This window comes from Cyrtonyx montezumae, unplaced genomic scaffold, assembly GCF_038088225.1.
Source record: "Cyrtonyx montezumae isolate F1298 unplaced genomic scaffold, pur_monq_1.0 scaffold_4, whole genome shotgun sequence".
Taxonomy (NCBI): domain Eukaryota; kingdom Metazoa; phylum Chordata; class Aves; order Galliformes; family Odontophoridae; genus Cyrtonyx; species Cyrtonyx montezumae.
The window spans coordinates 19,444,165-19,465,116 of record NW_027072045.1 but is presented as its reverse complement, the minus strand read 5'-3'; the positions used below and the strand labels follow the sequence as shown (position 1 = coordinate 19,465,116).

Here is a 20,952-nt window from a genome sequence, read left to right as displayed (position 1 = left end):
TGTGCTCACTCCATGTGCGCCCAAACTGGGGGCTCAGCACACACAGCCATCAACGCCCCCCCCCCCCTCCCAGGCACCCCAGGAGCTCTGCCTGGGCCCCGAGCTTCTGAGTGACATGAGACGAGGCAGCCTCTGTGCTGAGGACACGCAGTGGTCAGCTCCTGCCCTGCTGCACAGGCAGAAGAGTGGTCCCGGAGCCACACACCGCTCTGGGGGATGCCAGAGCAGAGGTAACCCCTACCTTGCGGTCAGAAGGTGCAGAGTGGGTTTAGGGGCACACAGACGCCCTATGCCCCGTGTAGGGCAGGAGGCACTGCCCAGCCCGGCGCTCACAGCGGGCACCGCCATCACCGGTGCTGCTCTGCTCAGCCCAGGACAGCGAGGTGGGAGCCTTCGGCAGCCAGCAGCGTCACTCCTGGCCACTGGCACAGCCACCGAGCTCCTTCCCTGCTGTCTGCTGGGAGAAATGGCCCCATCCTTGCACCACGTCGCTGTGGCTGCAGCTGGCCACGGGAGGGCTCTCTGCCCCCTCCGGAGCTCCTGGGCAGGGAGCTGAGGAAGGGAGGGGCAGACACGAACCCCCCCTCCCTCACAGAGCAGGGGGCCGGCAGAGCTCTTCCTGTCCTCAAAGAGGTTGCACTGTGGCCTCAGAGGGAAGGACGACGGGGAAAAAGATAGGTGACAGCCGCCGTAGTGACGTCCCCAGCATGTGACCCCGGTGAGAGGGGCTGCCCCCTCTCACAAGGAACAGCTCACCCTGGCATCCAGAGCTGGATGAAAAGCTCACCCTGGCATCCAGAGCTGCTCACACCGGGACAGAGGGGAGGAGCCCAACGCTCAGCTGCGAGGCAGGGCACAAAAAGACAGGTAGTGAGGGAAGAGAGTTCAGGGATTTATTATACTTCATGTTTCAAAGCACCAAGAGGTACCAGAAGACATTCATTTCCACCAAGCTGGGCTGACCAAGGACACTGCCTCCCAGCAAACACCCAGGCACCACTGCTGGCACCCAAGAGCCACAGCAGCCAGGTGCTGCTATGATGCCCTGGTATCAAACACAGCTCATCCCTGCACGGGACAAAGTGCAGAGTGGAGGTGGCCAGGTCCCCCACAAGAAAAGGGAATGCAAGGCCAGGTCAGCCCAGAGGCTGGGGCAGGAACACCCACCCCGGCCTCGCCAGCAGCTGATGCTGCAGAGCACTGAAAGCCTCTACAAAATTCATCTCCAGAATATAAAAATAGTTGAGGTTCCCTGAACGTTCACTCCCCTGGAACAGAAGGGGTTAGTGACTTCCTGGGCATCACACACACAGAGTGGGAAAGCTCTGCTTTGCCCAGATGAATACTGAATTATTTACGCTTCTCTCTGCCTCCATGCACCCAACACACAGCCCCACCACGTTACATTCAGCGTCACCACAATCCTGGGCGCAGTTACCCTGAAGCCCAAGGGCTGCTCCTCTCCTACACAGAGGGGAAAGGAGCCCTCATGCCGAGGCCAGGAGGACCACAGCACTCTGCACTGCAGGATGCTCAGCGTGGACTGAGAGCACAGAGGGTTTTCACATGTTCCTCAGGACTAACTCGACACCAGGGGAAGCTGCCTGGCACCGTGCAATGAGAGCCAGCAGAGGACACAAGTCAGACAGAGGGAGGACAGGGCAGCAGCATGGGGGCACCTTTGCATTTGTCACAGTAGCAGTTGCCAGCAGCAGCAAGCAGAGGAAAGGGGCTTGTTTCCAGGCCAGGCCGGACCCCTGCTGACTTCATACACAGCTCAGGACAGAGATTATGGGGCATCTGTGCTAACGCAGCACAAGATGCGTCCCACTTCTCCAGTTCCCAAGCACCAGGAGGGCTTTTGTCATAAGGCTCTCCAGGTCATCCTTCCAGAGCTTCCCTAGGGAGAGCCATGGCAGGGTTAGCTGACAGGCAGTGAGCCACGGGCTGCATGAGAGCTGGGCACAGGAAGACATGTGTGACACCTTCCAGCCTGCTTCCAGCCCGCGCCCTCTGCTGGGTGAAGCCACAAAGCTCTGCTAGCAGCGGGGCCACACTTTGCAAGGAGCCACTTTGCTGGGATACATTCTCCAGTCCACAGTCACCACAGAACAGCGCTGGAGAAGCCAGCACCCCTCAGAAGAGCAGCACAGCAGAGGGCTCGGCGTGCTGGGCGACCACAGGGCGTCACCAGTCCCGTTCCGAGGGCTCTCGGTAAGGCAGCCCCAGCTGAATGAAGACATCTCTCTCGGTCGGGGTGGGCAGAGCACGGCCAGATGCCACCTTGACACCACCAGGGCCTCGCACCACAGCCATGCTGAGGGAGTGCTCTGAGAGGCTCATGCCCTTGGTCTTGGCCAGGGCGCGCATGGAGCGGTTGAAGTGAGCCGAGCCGGTGAAGTAGAGCAGGGCACAGGCAAACTCACTGTAAGGTACCACGATGATGTCCAGACGTCGGTGACGACGGGCTGGCCCAGGAAGGCAGCACACACCCAGGTACTTCTTCTGATCACCGTTGTCCTCCTGACTCACCAGGTCATCCGTAAGGAAGCCTGACGAAAGGGAGCAGGCAGAGGGGGCTGAGCAGCAGAGCCTGGAGACCCCATCCCGACCCTCCCACTGTCCAGACAGCAGCTGAGGCGTCTCAGCATGCTGCAGGGTCCCTACAACAACACAGCCTCAGCCCTGACAGCCTCACAAGACAGGAGAAGCAATCACCCGCCCTTCAATGAATGCTATTCACATGTAGCTCTGACCTCAGTCCCTCCTTGGCTTGGCTGTGTTAAGAACAGCTTCGAGCACCGTGTGCCAGCCCCCATCCCTCTTACCACTCTCATGGAGGCTGTCCAGCAGCTTGCTGAACAGCCCACGGTGAGAATGACCATCCGGGTGAGTGACCAGCACGTCCACATCTCCGCAGGTGGCCTTCCCCCGACGGTACGAGCCACATGCCACACACACGAGCCCAGGCTTCAGGGCCAGGGCTGCTTGTCTGACCTTCAAGAACAGAAAGAGAGGAGACGAGTCAGACACCACTCTCTTAATGCCCTCTCTGTCTGGGCAGCAAATGTTCTTGCACCTGCCTCAGCCAGTCCTGCAGCTCCAGGGTCTCTGTACAGAGCTGACACTTGGCACACGTGGCTAAGTGCCCCAAGGAGAAGGCTGACCTGCTGTCAGAAGCCAGGTGTACCAGTGTGGCTTTCACACAGTCCTGCAAATGCCATACAACACAGCAATCTACCAGGCTGCTGCCACAGGTTGGCCATCAGTATCAGCTCTTGAGGAAGGCCAGGCTGGGGCTGGGTTGGGACAAGATGGAAGACTCAACAATGTTAAGGAGGCAGCATCAACAGAGAGACTCCTAACGCAGCCACCTTCAGGCTGCCTCCCAGCTCCCACTCTGCACAGACAGTGCCAATTCTGACAACTTCATTCATTAAATGCTTAAGAAAGGCTCCCAGGTCCGTGGACAGAAGTATTCTTGGTCTGATAGTGCCAATCACCCTGTTGGCAGCAAATAATTAGGGGCTCAGCAATTCTCAGAGATGAGGCCATCACAGGGACCGAGGTTCAGGAAGGTAGTGTCCATGCCCACAGCCCCTTGTCACTCTTGGGGATCATCCTTCATTAGCAAGAGATAAACCCATTAACCTTTGCCCCAGAGGTGCTTCAAGAAGCCACAAGCCTTTCTCATGCGGAGCAAGCCCTCCTCTGGTGTCCTTGCCCCCCTTCTGGCTTTAAATGAAGATTTCTAGAAAACTCCCAGCCCCACCCAAAAGCCTAAGAGCTCATCAGCTCTCACTGTGACAGGCAGCACAGACAGTGACTAATCCCTTATTCTCTCTCCCTAGCCTGGATCAGAGGTGTGTGCCAGTGTATGGAGGGGAGCACAGTAATCCCATCAAGATAACAATAGGCCCATCCCCAAGAGCCAGCTCCTCAAACCATCCTGCCTGGGAAAAGTACCTCTCACTACCGAAACGGCTAATCCTGCATCCTGGACTGACACCCCAGCAGGAGCCTGGCAGGAGTGTATTATTCATGGCCAGGCCCTGTGGCCGAGTGACAGGGTCACGCTGCCTGCTGCTTCCATGGTGATCAGAGAGCACAGGGGTAGCAATGATGGAGCCCCAAGCTCTCTGCTCACATTAGGGTACACTGGCTTAGCACCCCACGGTCCTGGGCTGCCATGGCTTATTAGAGCGAGCAATACCCTTCTGCACCTGGATCCCCTTTGCTTCTATCAAGGATACGTAAGGTCTGCCCCCACACCACCATCCAGCTCACAGAATGCTCATGGATTCCTCTGGAGAAGCAGCATCAGGGAATCAGCTCAGGGCCTTGGCCAAGAGCAGATATTTCAGAGAAGACGAGAGGAGAGGAACGGGAGCTAGAACCTGCTCAAACCATCACCCTACATGTAGTCTTTTTCAAAGCATTGTGAGGAACTGAGAGCCAGGAAGTATCCTCCTTCTTGCCAAGCACTCAAACCAACTCATCTTACAGGTTAAAGTAAGTGCTTTGGGGGCCCTTGCCCCAAAACAGTCACCCAAGCACTGACACAGCTCAGAGAAGATGCTGAAGAACTCAACCATAACAGAGAGGGACGTTTCCACAGCCTGCATCCTCCTGTCAGATCCCAGCAGGCCCTCCACTCCAAGGGCCCTGGGGCAAGCTACTCACAGTCTGCTCTATTTCTGCAGCTTCCTCCCGGGGCATGCGCTCCAGGAAATCCTCGTAGTGCTTCAGGCCCACGGCTTGCTGGCTGGTGAGAGATGCCTTTGTGCGGATATCATCCAGCGTCCGGAACCCCTAGTGCAGAACACACGACCTCTGCTGAGACTTTGCTCTCCAAATGCTTTCCACTAGCACCAGGGAGATTGTGTTTAGCCCGTCCCAAGATCAGGCCAGTCACAGCTTCTGAAATCACACGTAGAGATTACAGCCTCGTTCCTGAAGAGAAGAGAGTTTGGCAATCCCCAGATATACTTCTAATCTCCACCCCACAACGACTTCAGTTCTTAACTGAACCTGACAGAAGGGAACTGTTCTTCAGGCAACTGTGCTCTTTACAACTTGAATGAATTAAGTGGTGCAGGTAAGGGAAAGCCTACGGTGTAAAAACAGCTGTTCTTTTAGACAGCAAAGAAGCCAATCACAAACCAAACACTACAGGAAGGCAGGCTTCACTGGATCTATGCTCAGGGAACAAACTCCTTCTAAGAAGGAACGTATCCAGTGGGCTGGACAGGCTCATGTTGGCACTTCCTTTAAAGCAAGGTGGATGGCTGCTCGTAACAGCTACAGGAGCCAGCCAGGACAACAGGGCAGCAACTAGATTGGGAACTCCAACAACCAAGACATCCTGGCTCAAGGCTGGCTCCTAACAGCACCGCTGCAGTGAGCAGTGTGAGATGAGTCTCCAAGCAGTGATGGCAACAGAAGAGACAGCGTGTGTCCTCCACTCCTCCTATCGCACAACTTGGTCATCCACCCTACAACCAAACTCAGTCTTGGCTGCCTGCACTCTGTTATCCCCAGATACACTCACCACGGGACCCAGCTTCACCACTCCTCCCACAAATGCAGATTCAAATCCCATCTGTAGATACTGGCAATTGGAAACCATTTGTTAAAGTAATTGGGTAGTCCTCAAATCACCACCTGAGAACCACTTGTATGAAGAGCTAAACTTACCTGCTGGTACCACATCTGAGCTGTCTTGACCCCTGCTCCCCAGATGTTGGAAAACAGCTCCAGCACAGGCACACTCTCACTGATATGATCCAGCTTGCGCAGATGTCCACTCTCCAAGATCTCCAGGATCTTCTCTGCCATTCTCTTCCCAATCCCAGGAATTTTACAGGCTTCCTGGCAAGAAACCAGAGGTGACAGAGGGCAGAGACAAGCTGGGGAGCTGTTACCACTCAGAGCCCAGTCATATGGGTGATTAGTAAGTGTCAGGACTAGTTCTCTGAGCTGCTCATCTTCAGACCTGGCTTACATAGGTTCAGTGCCAAGTGGAAAAGGACAGGCCCGCAGAACAGGACTGAAACACTGCTACACTGAACAGCTGGACTGTCACAGTCAACCAGCTCCAGATTCAGCTAGCTTTATATGTTATCTCCAATGCCAGCCAGTTGCTGAGGTTTAAGAGGAAACTGAAAATGGCCCTGCATTGAACCTAGGGAAGGCATTTATCTCATGGGTGCTCAGATCTGACCCAAAGAGGCTCTGAGATTGAGTATGGGGTAGAGGCTCTTTTCTTCTGGTGGTCAATGAATCTAACTCACTACACAGCAACTTCCAGCACAGTTCCCAAGGCATGAAGTTATGCTATTTCACACAGAAAGAGGAATGGATCTGCCTTATAACAGAGATGGGATGCTGAGTCCACCTCTCTGTTCCACTGCTCTGGGAAAGTGTTTTACCTGGTAGGAGGTGACCGGTTTGTGGTAGCTTTTGAGAGCATTGATGGCTTTAGTGTAGCCCAGAGCTCTCCATTTGTCCCCCTGGACAGAATAGGCTTTTGCCAGCACTTCCAGCTTCTCTGTGATGCACTGGTTGTGATTGTCCTTCTTGCTGTTGGAAGACTGTGCACAAACCCACTTGCTGGCAGGCTGGGCCAGTGCAGAAGAGCTGCCACTGGTCTCCTCTGATGATTTCACAGGATAGTGGCCAGAAATCAGCGCTTCCAGATCTCCCTGAGTGACACTAGCATCTTCTCCTTCGCTGTCTTCGTCGTCACAGACTTTCTTTAGGGAGACGTAGAAAAGCAGTCATGTGAGAATAAGTGCATGCCTCACATATGTCCCGTTAGCACAACCTGCTCTTGGGAGTAGAAAGTCAGAGCACTAACCAACCTCCAGAGTACGCAGTGCTCAAATTGCCATCTCAGGAAGTTGTCAGTTATATGCATGCACAGTCCTGAATGTTCTAAGCTACCCAGGCACCCATTGAAAATACATGCACATCTCACAAAGCACAGGGGAACAGAGGCTGCTGCTCAGATACAACACAAGAACATACACACTCCCACTGGGAAACTTTGTGTTGATCTGGAGTCTGTATAGGCACATCTTTTGTATTCAGTCACTGTGCCTTCCACCCTGAGATGAAGATCACTGGAGATATGCCCTGAACTCTGTTTTCACATTACAGACAAAATCTTAACAGGGTACTAAGTTACAACCCCCCCATTTTCCCCATGGCTATCTGCAAGAGAAAAGGGGAAGGAAGGAATGCCACAAAGGACTCCACATTCCTCAGTGACAGAAGAAAGAACCAGTGTATACATTTGCTGATACCCTCAGCATTAGGATGCCTCTGTGTGGACTTAAGAAACAATGACCCCTGGCTTCAGGTAATGAACAAAAGGGCATAGAAGTAGGAAGCCGAACAGAGGCTTTGAAGACTGCTTTTCTCATTGGGGTCCTCCTCTCTCCTTATGTATAAACACAGAAGTCCGTGGAGATATACGAGCTCCTGTACCATGAAAGTAAACCTGAAAGGAACGGAGCTGTTTGGGATTCGTTCTGAAGTTACATGCTGCACACAAGTCCCATTATGAGTTTCTGCAGAGCACCTGCCTAAGGCAGAGCCACATCCTTACAACTTGTTTCTGCTGGCTAGGGAGGCCTGCAGACAAAATCTCTGCAAGATACAGAGCTGAAGTCATTAGGCAGAAGAGGCAGGATGTTCCTCTGCTTTCCCTTTTGTAATCTCGTTTTATAACTCTGAAAATTGGGTCAGACTGAGGACTTGATAGACTGAAGTAGTTTTATTTGCTTTGAAACTCTGTATGCAACTCCCTGAAGACAATGCCCCCTCTAAGGGCAGCAAAGCCTTAGAGTGTTCAGATTGCTTCGTAAGCCCCTTAAAAGCATTTAAGGAGCATGTTATCGAGCACAATGTAAACAGCTCTACAGCTGGAGCATGCAATTCCCATTCTCTCAGCCAGCAGTGTCACACAGGTGAAACAGTACATAAACCCCAGAATCTCTGTGCTTTGCCAAAGAGGCTGATGGACTTTTTACAACCATACACACAAAACCAATAGTCTTGTGAGCTTCTAAGCTATTCCAGGATCCTAGAGCAAGTGACTTGCAGAGCTGGGTGAAAATGGGTTGTACTTGGTTTGTCTGTCCCAGGAAGGCAGCTCAAGCCTGGTAGCTGAGACAGTACTTCACTTGAGAGAAAGAAAACAGTACCAGGGCTCCATCAGCGCTGATACCACCTGCTGCCCTGCAGAAAACTACAGCAACTTGATGCCAGTCACAAAGCAGTTGTTACAACCTGACTGGCAACAGGATTTCAGCAGAGTTCACATCCAAACCCTGAATTCTCAGCACAGTATAATATCCTGGCACACTCCTCACTGCCTAGAGAAAAGCATCCACCCATGCTAGAAAAGACTCGGTACTCAAATGGACACTACTTCCATGTTAAGATTTCAGTTTCAGCTGCTCTGTTGCTGTCAAGTTTTTAAAAGTGGTAGGTACTGCCTTTAAAGTATAACCAGTGTGTTCTCCTCTCAACCTCACCCCTAAGCCTGGTCCAAGGGAATTTACTCAGGTGCCTACGGATACTGCTTTTGCATGCAGACTAACAGGAAGTATCACTGCTTGAGGGGATTTAAAAGAAAAAAAAGGCTACAAGGCTTCCCACAGACTCTAGCAGCTGTCTGACCACTCAAAGTAAATGTGAGAAGACAGCAGGGCAGATGACACAGGATTCATAACAGCACAAAAGTCCCTTTCTTGTCCTGAAGTGTGAGATTTGTTGTTAATGGTTACCACTAGAGTTACTAGAAACAGAAAAGATGGGGTAATTGCAAAGGTGAAATAACCAACTCTGTCTATTATACACTAGACAGTAAATGTGGGGAGAAAAGATCTCCCGAGCACATGCTCCTGAGGAAGGAAAACCTAAAACAAAGGAGTCCTTGGTGGGCTGCCTGACAGGGAGAAATTGGAGTGTCTCATAAAACACACTCAGCACCTACAGTTTGGGACCAAGTTAGCAAATACAGCATCCGATACCAGCATTACAAGGCAGCTGCTGCTCTAAGAGGTCTGAGGTAACTTTGCAGCAGACAGATTTGGATAACACCAACACAAAAAAGAGTTCAGCAACTGTGGGCAGAAATGCAGGAAAAGAAGACAAAGCTGATGGCAGACCTGGGGAAGCTGACTCACAGCAGAAGCCACCAGTAACTCAACACAGATATTTTAAGCACACCATCACAATCATTCTAGTAGCAACCAGATCCACTGCACATGTGTCCGAACAGGGCTCATGCCAAGGAGCAGAGAATGTGTCAGTGTGGCTCAGGCAGGAACACGGGATGAAATATCAGTGCTTTCTGAAAGGGAGATATTCTCGGCCAGGGAATATTCCTCAAAAAGAAGCAGGGGAAACATGGTCACTGGAGTGAGCATTGGCCTGATAGGAACACCTGGACTGCCTCAGCTAGAAAGATTCTGAAAGGGATGGGAATTTAAGGGGTGGTTTTTCTACTTTGAATACTGTAACAGAAATGCTAAGTCAGGCCTGAAGCAGTGACTGAGCACCTGGTGGGAAGGCAGGGCCAACCTAGGGGAGATCAGGTGCATGCAATGTACCTGAGTAACTGGAAGGGGTGGAGCCAGGATCCACGCTTTCCCAAACCTCATTTAAGGACTGGCAGTGGAGGTAAGGGCATCTTCAGCTGGAGATCCCTACCTGAGGCCTTCTAAAGGTAAGTGACTTTTAGCCTTTGTTTCTGTGCCTGATGCATTTGGGTTTGTTCTCATTTGCTGTAGCTGAAGACTTTGCCACCTCACTATTATTGCAGTATTTTCCATCCCTTTATAGCGTTACAAACACCCAAAGGGATGGAAAAAAAGCAGTAGCTGCATCTACAGCCCAAGCCTGCCAGTACCAACCCACTGAAACCTCCAAACAACACCTCTTTGCTCAGAAATGCTTGGAAGGTGCTCTTACCGAAAGCAGTACACAGGACCTGTCCACAGGCAGCAAAGCCTGTGTGGGAAGCCTCACCTCAGATGGTTGCTGCTGTGCCAGACTGCCCAGGTTTTGAAGTGAGGAATCTGCTATTTGTGCTTTAGTGTTTGGTTCTGCTGCACTCTCCTCTGTTGAGGTCTGGATTTCTTCACTGCTGAGGAGCTGCTGCTGCAGTTCTCCCTCTTCCCGGTACCTGTCATGGATCAGACACCTTAGCAGAGGAGTACTTGTCAGCCCCAAGAAGTTTTTCCTAAAAACCTTTACATGTATTTTGGAATGAAGCAAACAGTGTGAATTTTACTCCCAGATTATTCTGGCTTTGGCCCAATTCCCCCAGTTTCAATCTTCTTGCTGACCTGTGACTTCCACTCCCATCTACCTCAGTCTTAGATGCTTCTACACATCCATCAAAACAATTTGACCCTAACCTATGGTTGCTGCTTTTCTACTCTTTATTTCCTCTTGTGCCTAGCTGTTAATTCTCTCACTACTCTTCATCTGCAGCAAGTAAGAAACAACATTTAATTGTCAGTATTTCTAAAATAATTAAAAATAAGAATCTTGCTATCTTTGACAGATTAAGAAGTCTCTTCAGCACCAGCAGTGAATGATGGGACTCCTACTAGTGCTCTGGGCTCAGCACCAAGTTCTGCTACCACACAGAATGGCAACTAGTCACAGAGTCACTAAGCTTCACATTCTGCATAGCGAAAAAGGATTTTTGAGACATGCCCAAAGGAGTTGTGAAGAGCTGCAGTAAGACATTGTGAGCAGAGGTCAAATTTTAGTGTAATTCAATTTAGGATTGAGGCACTATAGGGAGGAAAAACAGCATGGCATTTGCCTACCTCCGAGGGACAGAGACACTGTAGTCAGCGGTATTCAGCAGCTTCTGATCTCTAATGCAATCACTGAGCCAGGATGCCTTCACCAGCTGCAACCTCGAAGGCAGCTTGGCTAATTTCAGGAGCCGGAAGGCCCGATCACACTCCATATCTTCAGCTACAATGACGTGCGTCACCTCTGAGCAGAGACAGTTGTGTACACATCCCCCATTCTGGACAATCTGCTTGTGGAAGATCTCTGCCCTAGCCTGACCAATGCCAGCTCGCAGCACGTAGGCAGTAACTGGTTTCAGCCACTCTGCTGAGGAAAAGCACAGGAGCAGGAGCTCAGCAACAAAAAAACAATGTCCTGAACCAAGTGGGCTATGTATCTCAGATGGGACTTGCTGGCAGGCACCCTGCTGGGCACTGGCTGGACACACTGAAGCAAGCCAGCCGCGTTTCTACAGAAAATGTACTCAGGGGCCACAGGAAGCCTTTAGGGGCACAGCACCTCCAGTCAGCAAGCTGGGATACTATCGTTACATCCCACACCGTGGGCACACGGGACTTACCCTCAGGCTCCTCCAGTCCTTTTGGGATCTTTGGAGAGACACTTTTCCCTTTGCCATCCCTCACTTTCTTCCTTTTGGGAAAGGCTTTGACAATCCCTCGCGGTTCCATAGGCCGGGCTGTGCCTTGCTCCCCTGGGGGGGAAGGTAAGCTGCAGCTGCTGAACAGCAGTATGGAAGTTGCTTAGCACAGGTGCGTACAACCGAAACAACTTAAGCTTTGCATAATTTGCTCATAGCCTTTGCTAGTTTGCGCCGCTTCTGTTGCTGTTGGGGAACTGAGCGCCGGGACTGAGGGAAACGGGACTCGAGCCTGCGCCAGACCCAGCCCCGCGCTAGGCCGCGCAGAGGCCGGGAAGCACTTCCGGTCCGCGGCGGAAGTGTGCTCGTTGCCGTGGCGACGGGCCATGGCGGCGCCGAGCTGGCTGGAGAGGCTGCGGGCCGCCAACAAGATCGCGCGGGTGCAGGACGGTAACAGAAGCGGCGAGCCGGGATGGGGCCATGCCTTCTCTCCCACCCGGGGCGTTTTGGGGCGGCGCTGCGGGGAGGGAGCGCGGCCTGGGCCCAAGGGAAGAAGCAGATCTGCGAACGTAGGGATGCGGCCTTACGTACAGGGAAACAAGGTCCTGAGCGAGGGGTACGATCCCGGGTAAGGGGACAGGGCCCTACACTCGGAGATAAGCCTGTTCCTATTGACTCTCAGCCCCTGCCTTGCTTCTAGGGAACCGGATGATCCACTACCAGTTCGAGGATGGGAAGGAGATGGCTGAAGAGTACAACGTGAAGACCGGGCAGTTAGTGAGTAAGTGGGGCAGTAGGTCAGTAGTCACAGGGCTGCAGTGGTGGGGAGGCACTATCTGGACAGGAAGGAAGTGCTTCTAAATATTCCAGAAGGAATTGTGCTTGGAGCTTCCACTCACTTCGGGAGGGATAGAGCTATGGTTGATTAGGCCCAGGGTTTTCTCACTTCCTTGAGCAAAGCTTGCTTCAGCCTGGGATCACTCCCAAGCTGCTTGTCACTCACAACAGACTCAATCACACTGAATGGGATTGCCAGCTCACACAGCCAGATGCAGGCTGTGACATGCACTGGGGTGTAACATGCTTTTTGGTGGCTTCTGTGGCCACAGACAGGCAAGGTGTTGGTTACAGATCTTATCCAAAACCACAATTGTGGCATGGCATCTGTTGTGAACTGCTATGGCTTCAGTATCAAACAGCAAAAATGAGGCAGTCAGTGCACAATTCTTGGATTTGGGATCAGTCCAGCTAACTGATCCACTTATACCAAAGTGGAAATCATTGAAATTAAGGGAAAAGGCTGTTCAACATTTCAGTTCAATGTGCTGGGCAGCTTTGGTGGTAAATAGCTGGCGTTCTTCATATAAAACAGAATAACAAAATCTTCCTTCTACAGGTAGAAGGTGGAGAGAAAACACCCTTGGAGGCTCTGGCAAGTGGCAGGTTGAAGTGGGAAACCCATCTTTGCCACTCCCGGGACCACTGGAATCAGAACTCATAAAGGAAAGCAGCTCTAATGTATGTAAGGGTCTGCAGGCACTACTGCACCTAAAACTATCTACCTAGCCTTGTGCTTACAGCAGCAGTCGATAGTCTGTAGATCACTCACAGCCCCAAGAGACAGCCTTAACCTGCCTGCTGCTCTGCTACAAAGCATCCCGAAGGTCTGGGGAGCAAGGGGGCATGGTTTAGGTTCTTTTGAGGTCTTCAAGAGATTCGTGGCTCCTGTAAGTAGATAAACTGTACTGCTGTAGTAGCCAGCTAGTGTGCTACCTTACAAAACAGTTGGCTGAAAGGAAGGACAGAGCCAGGACTAATCAGTGGATGTAAAGTGAGGTGGTAACAGTGAAAGGCAGGGTGTAATGGGCTGCTCATTAATGCAGCACTGCCTGTTTTAACTTCCTGTCCCACTAGCTTGGGGGCAGAGGTTTTAGTCTCTCACTTTCTTTTCTGTAGATCTGAAACACAAGAGCAGTTCTGTTGCTGTGGGACTCCCTTGGTGAATGCCCTCAGTCTCCTACAAGTAGAGAAGGAAATGCCCTGGCTAGAAAACTGGTGTTCAGGCAGTTTCTTGAATTGTTTCCTAAAGATCCAGTGGGAAAGAAGAGAGAATCCCATATGGAGCCTCTTGGGGTATTAAAAGCAAAAAGGTAGAAGGAGGAAGCAGCTGGAGAGGCTTTGCTAAAGGTACTTGTTTGCTGTAGCCTATCTTCATGAGGAAGGATACCCTGACCAGCTTCCAGTGGCGGATCCGTAACCTGCCCTACCCCAAGGATGTCTACAGTGTCAGTGTGGAGAAGGAGCAGCGCTGCTGTGTCATCCGGACCACAAACAAGAAGTCAGTAAGGACAGCACTGCCAGTGCTGAAAGTCCACTTTCAGGGGTGGGCTGGCATAGAGGGTAGGCTGGTGTTGGCAGAGGGATGATATCCTCACTTGCTTTAGACAGAAAGAGATGTGCAACTGCAATTTCCACTTCCAGGTGCCCCACACTGAGCAAAAAGCCCCTCAAGCTCAGCAATGGACTTGCGAGCTCATTGCACAATTCAGTAGCACTGTTCAGTAGCCTGTTCTTTTCCTGTCAAATATCATTCCCAAAGAGAAATGAAATAATGCCTTTGTGGACCTATTGAAGCTAGAGCTTCCCATCCTCTTCCTGAGACACAGTGCTTTGACTCATTCATTGTACCTCAGAATACACGGAGCTGCAGAATTCAGTAGGCACAGTGTGAGCTCTGAACACTCAGCCATACAGATTCTACCTTTGAAAACTTGTTCTATAGTCAAATGCCAATGGTATTGTTTGTTCTGGAGGTGATAAGAAAAAAGACAACTTAGAAAGGAAAGTTTTATCACAATATTCTGCCAAAATAAACTAAGAAGGGAGGAGAAAAAAAAGAAAAGCCTCTTAAGCATCATTTAACCTTTGTCATTACATGTCCACTCTCACAGAGGGAGATGCGCTGTGCCCCAAAGCCTTCACTGCCTCAGTGGAATAGGCCAGGATGAGCAGTAGTGTTGGGGCGAGATAGCAAGTTAGGAGTATTAGGAAAACATTGGAAAGTCAGAGAAAGCTATTTACAGACTGAGACAAATACACCAGTACAGAAAGCTGGGCAGCCTGTTCTTTGGTTGCCCCAGCACTGCTGCAGAAGCCGGGAGGATCAGGTTCATGGGTAAAAGCTGCGGTGGTGCTTTCTTTGCACTCTGCTCTCTTTGGACCACTCCTTGCTGCTGGCTGTAGGTGGTGCTGTTGGCAAAGAACTCGCTGTGCCTTGAACACTAAGCAGCTTTAAAGACGGCAGAACCCAGTTTTCGGCAGCGGTTTATGGCATCAGAGACTCTGGCAAAGGGAGGTTTGAGCTCTGCACGTAGGCAAACCTGGACGCTCAAAAGCAGGAGGAAGGCAACAGCAGGAAGGGGAGGTCTGCCCTATGAAAGCAGATACAGCTTTAATACAGTAAGTTTCTGACCCGAATCCACAGAGGAGGAATCCCAAGAAAATAATGGGGAGACCTGAGTAGCAAAAGTGTGATTTTCACCAGGTACAAGTGGATACACATGGACAGGAAAGGAGTACTGTTTAAGTCCAACCCCTAGCTATCAGTGACAAGCTTATTTACTCCCTGTCCTACTAATAGCGTTGTGCACATGGGAACCTCTTTGCCTGCTGTAAGGTTAGAACGTACCTTAAGAAGTCATATGTGTCCTACCTGACTTTTAAGTTTTTTTTGTACTACCTTCAGGATAACAGTAGAGTTATCTCACAATCGTACGGCAGCTACGTACTCACAGACTAGTGGCAGAAATAGCTGAAGGATGTGACGTGAAAGCTGCTGGTGGCCTGCAGATGGAAGTTAAGGGTTTGGGGAATTAAAGCTGAAAGTCACCTCAGTGGGGAGCAGGGACAGACTCCAGCACTGGAGTACTTAGCACAGGCTCCAGGATATCATATCATTTCTCCTGAGTCTTGGCCAGGGCAAGGCACCACTCAGCACTAATTCCAAGATAGCAACAAAAGCATGGGGCGTCCACAGCAAGAGCATGCATCACTATGGGAGAGAAAAGAAACCTCAGAGCCTCTCCAACCCTTGGAAGTTAGCCACGCTGCCTCTGAGCAACAGAGCTGCACTGACCGCCAGCCAGAGGCACAAGCAACAGGATGGGTTGCCAAGTCACTACTGAGTAGCTCAGCAATAAATTCTCAGCATACCAGTAGCACTTTTCCCTACAGGCTGACAAAACGTGGATTTCCAGTAGGAAAAAAAAATGGAGGTGACCTCATACCTGTGCTGTGGCTCTCAAGCCAGGACCGAGGCTCGGAGTGCAATACTGGCCTTGGCCATAGGGTGAGAGGCGAGGGCAGGGAATCTCCCTGCTTCAGTGGGGATAACCTCCCATCAGGTACTTCCTCAGCCAAGACAGGAGCTCTTCACATCCACGAGTCACTCCCATTCCCTCTGGCCACGGCAAGGGCTGCTCAAGTGGGATTTGCTTAAAGCCTCTTGCTGTAAAATAAATCCATTAAACTAAACTCCGAAAACAAACCCAGAAAGCCTTCTCCCCAAACGCCAAACCTGATTCAATTATTGTAGCAAGAGGCAGTTGTAATGTTAGGAGGAGGAGGGGGTGGCCAGGCAGATCTGGTTTCCTTTGATCTTGTCACAGATTTTAGTTTGAGGCCAGCCAAAGCCATTCTTCTCCCCTTCTCCTTAGTCCTGGGGCAGCAGAATGCTGCTGTTTCATTGATAACTCCTAAAGCCTTTTGAAACAGTGTTGTGTTTTTTTTTTCCTGTGTACTGCTTTTTTTTCTTTTTTTTTTTTTTTTTTGGTCTAATCGGTAAGAAGTTAACACTTCCTTAACATGTCTTTGTGTTCATCTAATCTCTGCTGTTTAACCTTTGACATCTCCCTTATTATCCATGTCTGCCACCTTTTCCAAATACCGACAGCAGTGACAACACAGAAGGGTTTGAGCCCTGCGGTAACAAGCTGCATACATTCCTCCTACTGCACCAGCACAGTTATTTGCCCTTTGTAGCTGTTTTCACAGTGACTTGGAAAATAAACTGCAATTTGGGCAGGGTAGCTAAGGAGGCCAAGCCTCACACACAGCCAGATGAATGGAGAACCCCTCGTGGCATGAATACAACTGCTGACTGTTCACGTTCATTTCTGGGTACCTCAGCACCAGCTAGGAGTCGTTTCCTTGGGGAGAATTGCCAGTTCTTGAAGAGAATTACCCATGAAACTGCTGACAGGAGACTAAAAACCCAACTGTGCCTCCAGGTGGACATAGGACTAACAACTAGTGCATTTGGTGCAGCCCTAGAGCGAAGCAGCAGAGGCAGGGCAAACCACACCAACAGAGAATAATCTTGGCCAAGTACAGAATGAAGGTGTACAAGGTTTTAGTCCCAGAATCAGGAAATCTCTTAGCAGCACAGACATCTTATAATCCCTCCATTTCTCCCAGCAACATAACATATCCCCTTCACACTGAACAAAGCCCAAAGTTTGGTCTAGGGAGAGACAAGATGGTTAGAGAGCTGGCCTTTCTATCCCCTCAGATGCGAGAGGTGACTGGGAAACAGGGATAGAGACCAGCGAAAGAGCAGATAAGGTTTCTGGGAGTGCAGAGCAGCATTACAGCCAGCATAGGGGGGGCTGTAAGGAAACACTGCAGAGTAGGGGCTTAGGTGGCTGTGGGCAGCTACACTTAAGAGTTCTGTGCCTGGAGTGATGCCTGAGTGCCACCATGTCACCAAAGCAGGGTATCATCTGGGAAACACAGTAGGAGCAAGCAGGAGGCAAAAAATAAAAAGAAAGGTTTAGGAAAGACTGCAACACAAAAACCTTGCATCTCTCAGGAAAATAAGTCACTGGCTCAAGGACTTTGACAAGTAACTTAAAGAGAATAAAAAGAAACGAGCAGGAACAAAGATAAGGACAATCCCTAACTATGCCTAGCACTTCTTGAGGGCAACCTGGAGGGACCAAACCTGCTCTCACACAGCAAAACTCTTCAGGACTTTGTCAGTTCCAATCCCCAGTTTAGAGATTTCTTTCCAGTGCTTTTCCCACCACCCTGGGGGCACCAGCAGGCACACAGCATTGCACAGAGTCCTCCTGCCAACCCTGAGAGGTCCATTTCCCCCCTGCAGACCCCAGTTCATAAAACAAAAGCAGGCACAGTGAAGATGCAAGAGTACACCTTGCAGAATAGCAAGTAGCTCACAGGAATAGGAACTCCATCCTTCTCATTTCTGTCTTGTCTCACATTTATAGGTACTACAAGAAGTTCCCTATTCCTGATCTGGACCGATACCAGCTCCCTCTAGATGCAGCTGCCCTGAGCTTCACCCATACCAACAACACTCTGATCATCACGGTGAGGTTTTAGCCATGCTGAACAGCACTTTGCACTTTATGTCCACAAAATAGTTAAAATTCTTACATGGGAAGCAAGGCAGAGCAGAGAGAGATGCTATGTGTGTGTGTGTGTGACTGCTGAATCCCCTTCTCTGTCACAGTCATTGGCAGTTTTAGATTACACTGGACATGCTGACATTGGCCAGGACAGCCCAGGCCACAAGAGGGGCCCCGCTTGCTCATCAAGATTTGCAGCTGGAACAGTGTCTACAGTGCCCTATTTTCCATGTATCCCCCTCCCACTGGTCTGAGCAAGCCTCCTCTCTCTACAAAAAAAGAAAAAAAAGAGAAGTTTGTCTTGGCTCAGAGCATGCTTTCGTGCTCTGTGTATGAGTGTTAAACTCCAAGGTCCTGCTGCACTTGGAAGTCTTTCAGCCTTACAAAAGTCACCTGCTTTGTGCCAGAGAGGTGACACGTGGTGGAAGTTAAGAATTAGCAAAATGAGCACTTACCTGCTGCAAGAAGCATCCAGAGGTAGACATGCTTTTGAGCAGCATGTGCTCATCTTAAATGCGGAAGCCAGCTACCACGAGCACATCCTCTCTGAGGGAAACTTCACAGCAGAGCTGGGGGTGGGTGTGCAGAGGAAACAGGCCAGGAGGAGCATCCTGAGTGCTTCTGAGCTTCTGTTTGCTGCATGCCAAACCCTTGCCAAAAAGCACCTGCATCCACCACTAAACTGCAGCTGGGCAAGAGGGCTCTGAGGGGAGGACAGAGGAACTGCAACTTCTATTTCTCTTGCCTTTAGAAAAAAATGGAGATTATATATAACACGTGTGAGCATATGACCAATGAGCACACCAGGGATCTACACAACACAGCTTGCCAGAATATTCCAGAGGTGTTGGTGGAGGCCAAGACTCCACATGCAATTAGGAAGTTTTACTTGGACTGTAACTGACACTCCAGATCTTGGCAAATGTCCCTACCACGAGGGCACCACCTCTCCAAGCAGGCATTAGAGGTAGCTGATAATGGAAAGACCTCCCTTGTCAAGAGGGCCCAGCTGTGTAGTTTCCACCCAGCAAGAGCTGTGCTAACACACACCCTGTTAGTTTGCTTGGAGCAGAGGCTGAACAGGAGTGCTATGAGCATTTCTCTGTCCTACAGTACCAGAAGCCGAAGGAGATTCTGGCTGCAGAAGAGGAGTTGCAGAAGGAGCTGAAGAAGATAAAAAGTGGGGATTGTGACTGCAAGATCCAATAGGCAGTGGCTGCTAAGAGGCTGAGATATTGGGGACAGCTCTCTGCCACAGCTTCACGGTATTTATTCTGCCTTTTCTAATAAAAATTAGTCATGTTGTTAATAGAGCCATTTGGAGGAATCTTTGCAGGCCCAGAGAAACTGCAAGGCAGTTTTGCCACCTGACCTGATTTACAGAGACATCTATGACACTTATATTAGCTGTGGGAAGCTGCAGCAAGCAAAGAAAGTGCATCACAGCTGCAGTCAGCTGCCCTTTCCCCATCCTGTAGTGGTAGAAGCAACGTGAAAGCCGGGTAGTTCCCCATGTGAAAAAAAACCAAACCCTTCCCACACCTGTTACCTGCCTGGAATGTGCTCGGAAGCAGCTCCCTCTTGTGCTGTTGCATAGGGTCCTCCGTGCTGTTACAAGATGCTCTGGTGACCTTGGTTTCTCTGCACACAGCTTTGGTGCTTAGGCCTGAGCAGGCACAGCATGTGAAATAGGGTGAAGAGCTGCTTTCTCACGACCAGCCATGTGCAACATGACCTGCAGGATGCAGGGCTGTTAAGCAGAGTGAAGGTACTCAGATGCAGCTGCCTTCATTTGCATGACGCCGAGGGGAATGTGGTGACAAGAGCCACTGGCCAACTCAAGGGTAGCAGAACCACATCCTTTGCAGGACTGGACCCCAACCTGCCCCAGTGCAAGCCTCACTGCAAAGACAGCACCCCGTACATGGGGACAACTCCATCCGTGCTGGTTTTACAACTCGCCCTCCAGCTGGCTACTGTCTTCATTGCATCAACCATCCCTGTGCTTGGACTTCTGCATGTCCTTTCATCCCCAGTTCATATTTGAATAGCTTCTGCCCAGAAAAAAATCCAACTTAAGTGAATGTGCTGTGGGCTCCCATCATAGCTCCTGTGACAAGTACTGCTTTCAAACCACAAAACCTCCTCAGAGCTTTGCTGGCATCCTCAGTTATACTCTCCCTGCTGCCTAACTTCAGTTCCCATCTGCACAGTCTTCCCAAGGCACTGTTGACAGGCAGAGCTCAGCAGAAGCACTGTGCCAAGCCCCACTTCTGGTTTTCCCATTCCTTAAGGTCACTTGAGGTGGGAGGGTGCATCCTTCAACTAACTAGTGCTGGCTCCACCATAGACTCGCAGCTCTCTTCTAGGTTTCTACCAGAAAGAACCTAAGACAGACAGAAAAGTGCAGGATCCACCAACAGGGGCTGCAGAAAGGGAATGGCGGGACTGGCAGCAGCAGTGTTGTGGGCAGGTCTGTTACAGGAGTCCTCCTGCACCAGTGATACTGTTCACCTAATCCGCTGACATGCTCATTGCTACTCTGGGCCTTTCCCAAGTTCCAGTGCAATAACGAACCTCTCCTCCCACCCTATATTAACCCCAATCCTTCACAGCCTCTCTCTGGGGACTCTGTCAGAGACATTTAATATCTTCATCCCTCCCCTCCACTTGCTATTTCATTAAAGGACCTGGAACATTGCAGGATCTGAGAAAACACAGACCTTCCTTCCCCACTTCCAAGCCCTGCCATCTCTCTGGTCTTGTGTCTCGTGCCTAATCACTTAAATAAAGCTCTTCTCACATGCAGAGCCTGAAATGCTCCAAGCAATACCGCAACAGTATTTAGCAGTCCCTGACACAAAGCTCCACCTTTTGGACAACAGCTCCGTGTCACCTATAGCCCAAAGGTTCTTCTCCAGAATCCTTATCCTGGACCAGCTGTCTTTGGGAATTTACAGATTTGTGTAGATGGAAGATTGTTCCAGTACTGACATCTTTTTACAGCAGTAGATCAGTGCCTGGGGCACTCAGATATCAATTTTGCCACTTAGTCTCCAGGAGAACATGTGGCACCACATGTAGCTACACGGAAGCTGGCAG

At 50.5% G+C, this 20,952-nt stretch overlaps 2 protein-coding genes across 6 annotated transcripts; one reads left to right on the top strand and one right to left on the bottom strand.

Moving 5' to 3' along the window:
- Positions 1-880: 880 nt before the first annotated feature.
- Positions 881-18,976, bottom strand: POLL (DNA polymerase lambda). Of its 5 annotated transcripts, none has more exons than XM_065746861.1 (8): positions 18,306-18,976; positions 10,854-11,148; positions 10,042-10,198; positions 6,432-6,755; positions 5,698-5,871; positions 4,684-4,812; positions 2,829-2,997; positions 881-2,552 (listed from the first exon to the last, which is right to left on the bottom strand). In XM_065746861.1, the coding sequence occupies exons 1-8, from the start codon at positions 18,319-18,321 to the stop codon at positions 2,188-2,190; spliced, it is 1,629 nt and encodes a 542-aa protein (XP_065602933.1). In that variant the 5' UTR covers positions 18,322-18,976; the 3' UTR covers positions 881-2,187. The 5 variants fall into 5 exon arrangements, with proteins under 5 accessions (XP_065602933.1, XP_065602932.1, XP_065602936.1 ...); XM_065746860.1 differs by lacking the exon at positions 18,306-18,976 and adding an exon at positions 11,405-11,579; XM_065746864.1 differs by lacking the exon at positions 18,306-18,976 and adding an exon at positions 11,405-11,559 and having other exon boundaries at positions 10,854-11,151.
- On the top strand, positions 11,809-19,159 carry DPCD (deleted in primary ciliary dyskinesia homolog (mouse)). Its single transcript, XM_065746866.1, has 6 exons — positions 11,809-11,872; positions 12,123-12,219; positions 12,832-12,940; positions 13,627-13,760; positions 17,710-17,812; positions 18,964-19,159. Exons 1-6 carry the CDS (start codon positions 11,809-11,811, stop codon positions 19,057-19,059), a joined length of 603 nt encoding a protein of 200 aa, XP_065602938.1. The 3' UTR covers positions 19,060-19,159.
- Positions 19,160-20,952: the final 1,793 nt, after the last annotated feature.

What these genes read in the sequence shown, in the direction of transcription:
- POLL (XM_065746864.1), bottom strand. Translation starts at nt 11,513, where the DNA reads ATGGAACCGCGAGGGATTGTCAAAGCCTTTCCCAAAAGGAAGAAAGTG. An exon ending in AGGACTGGAGGAGCCTGAGG is followed by an intron (nt 11,152 to 11,404) that starts GTAAGTCCCGTG and finishes GCTTTTCCTCAG; the next exon opens with CAGAGTGGCTGAAACCAGTT. An exon ending in CACAGCAGCAACCATCTGAG is followed by an intron (nt 6,756 to 10,041) that starts GTGAGGCTTCCC and finishes GTCTCCCTAAAG; the next exon opens with AAAGTCTGTGACGACGAAGA.
- DPCD (XM_065746866.1), top strand. Translation starts at nt 11,809, where the DNA reads ATGGCGGCGCCGAGCTGGCTGGAGAGGCTGCGGGCCGCCAACAAGATC. An exon ending in GTGAGTAAGTGGGGCAGTAG is followed by an intron (nt 12,220 to 12,831) that starts GTCAGTAGTCAC and finishes TAGAAGGTGGAG; the next exon opens with AGAAAACACCCTTGGAGGCT. An exon ending in ACAACACTCTGATCATCACG is followed by an intron (nt 17,813 to 18,963) that starts GTGAGGTTTTAG and finishes TCTGTCCTACAG; the next exon opens with TACCAGAAGCCGAAGGAGAT.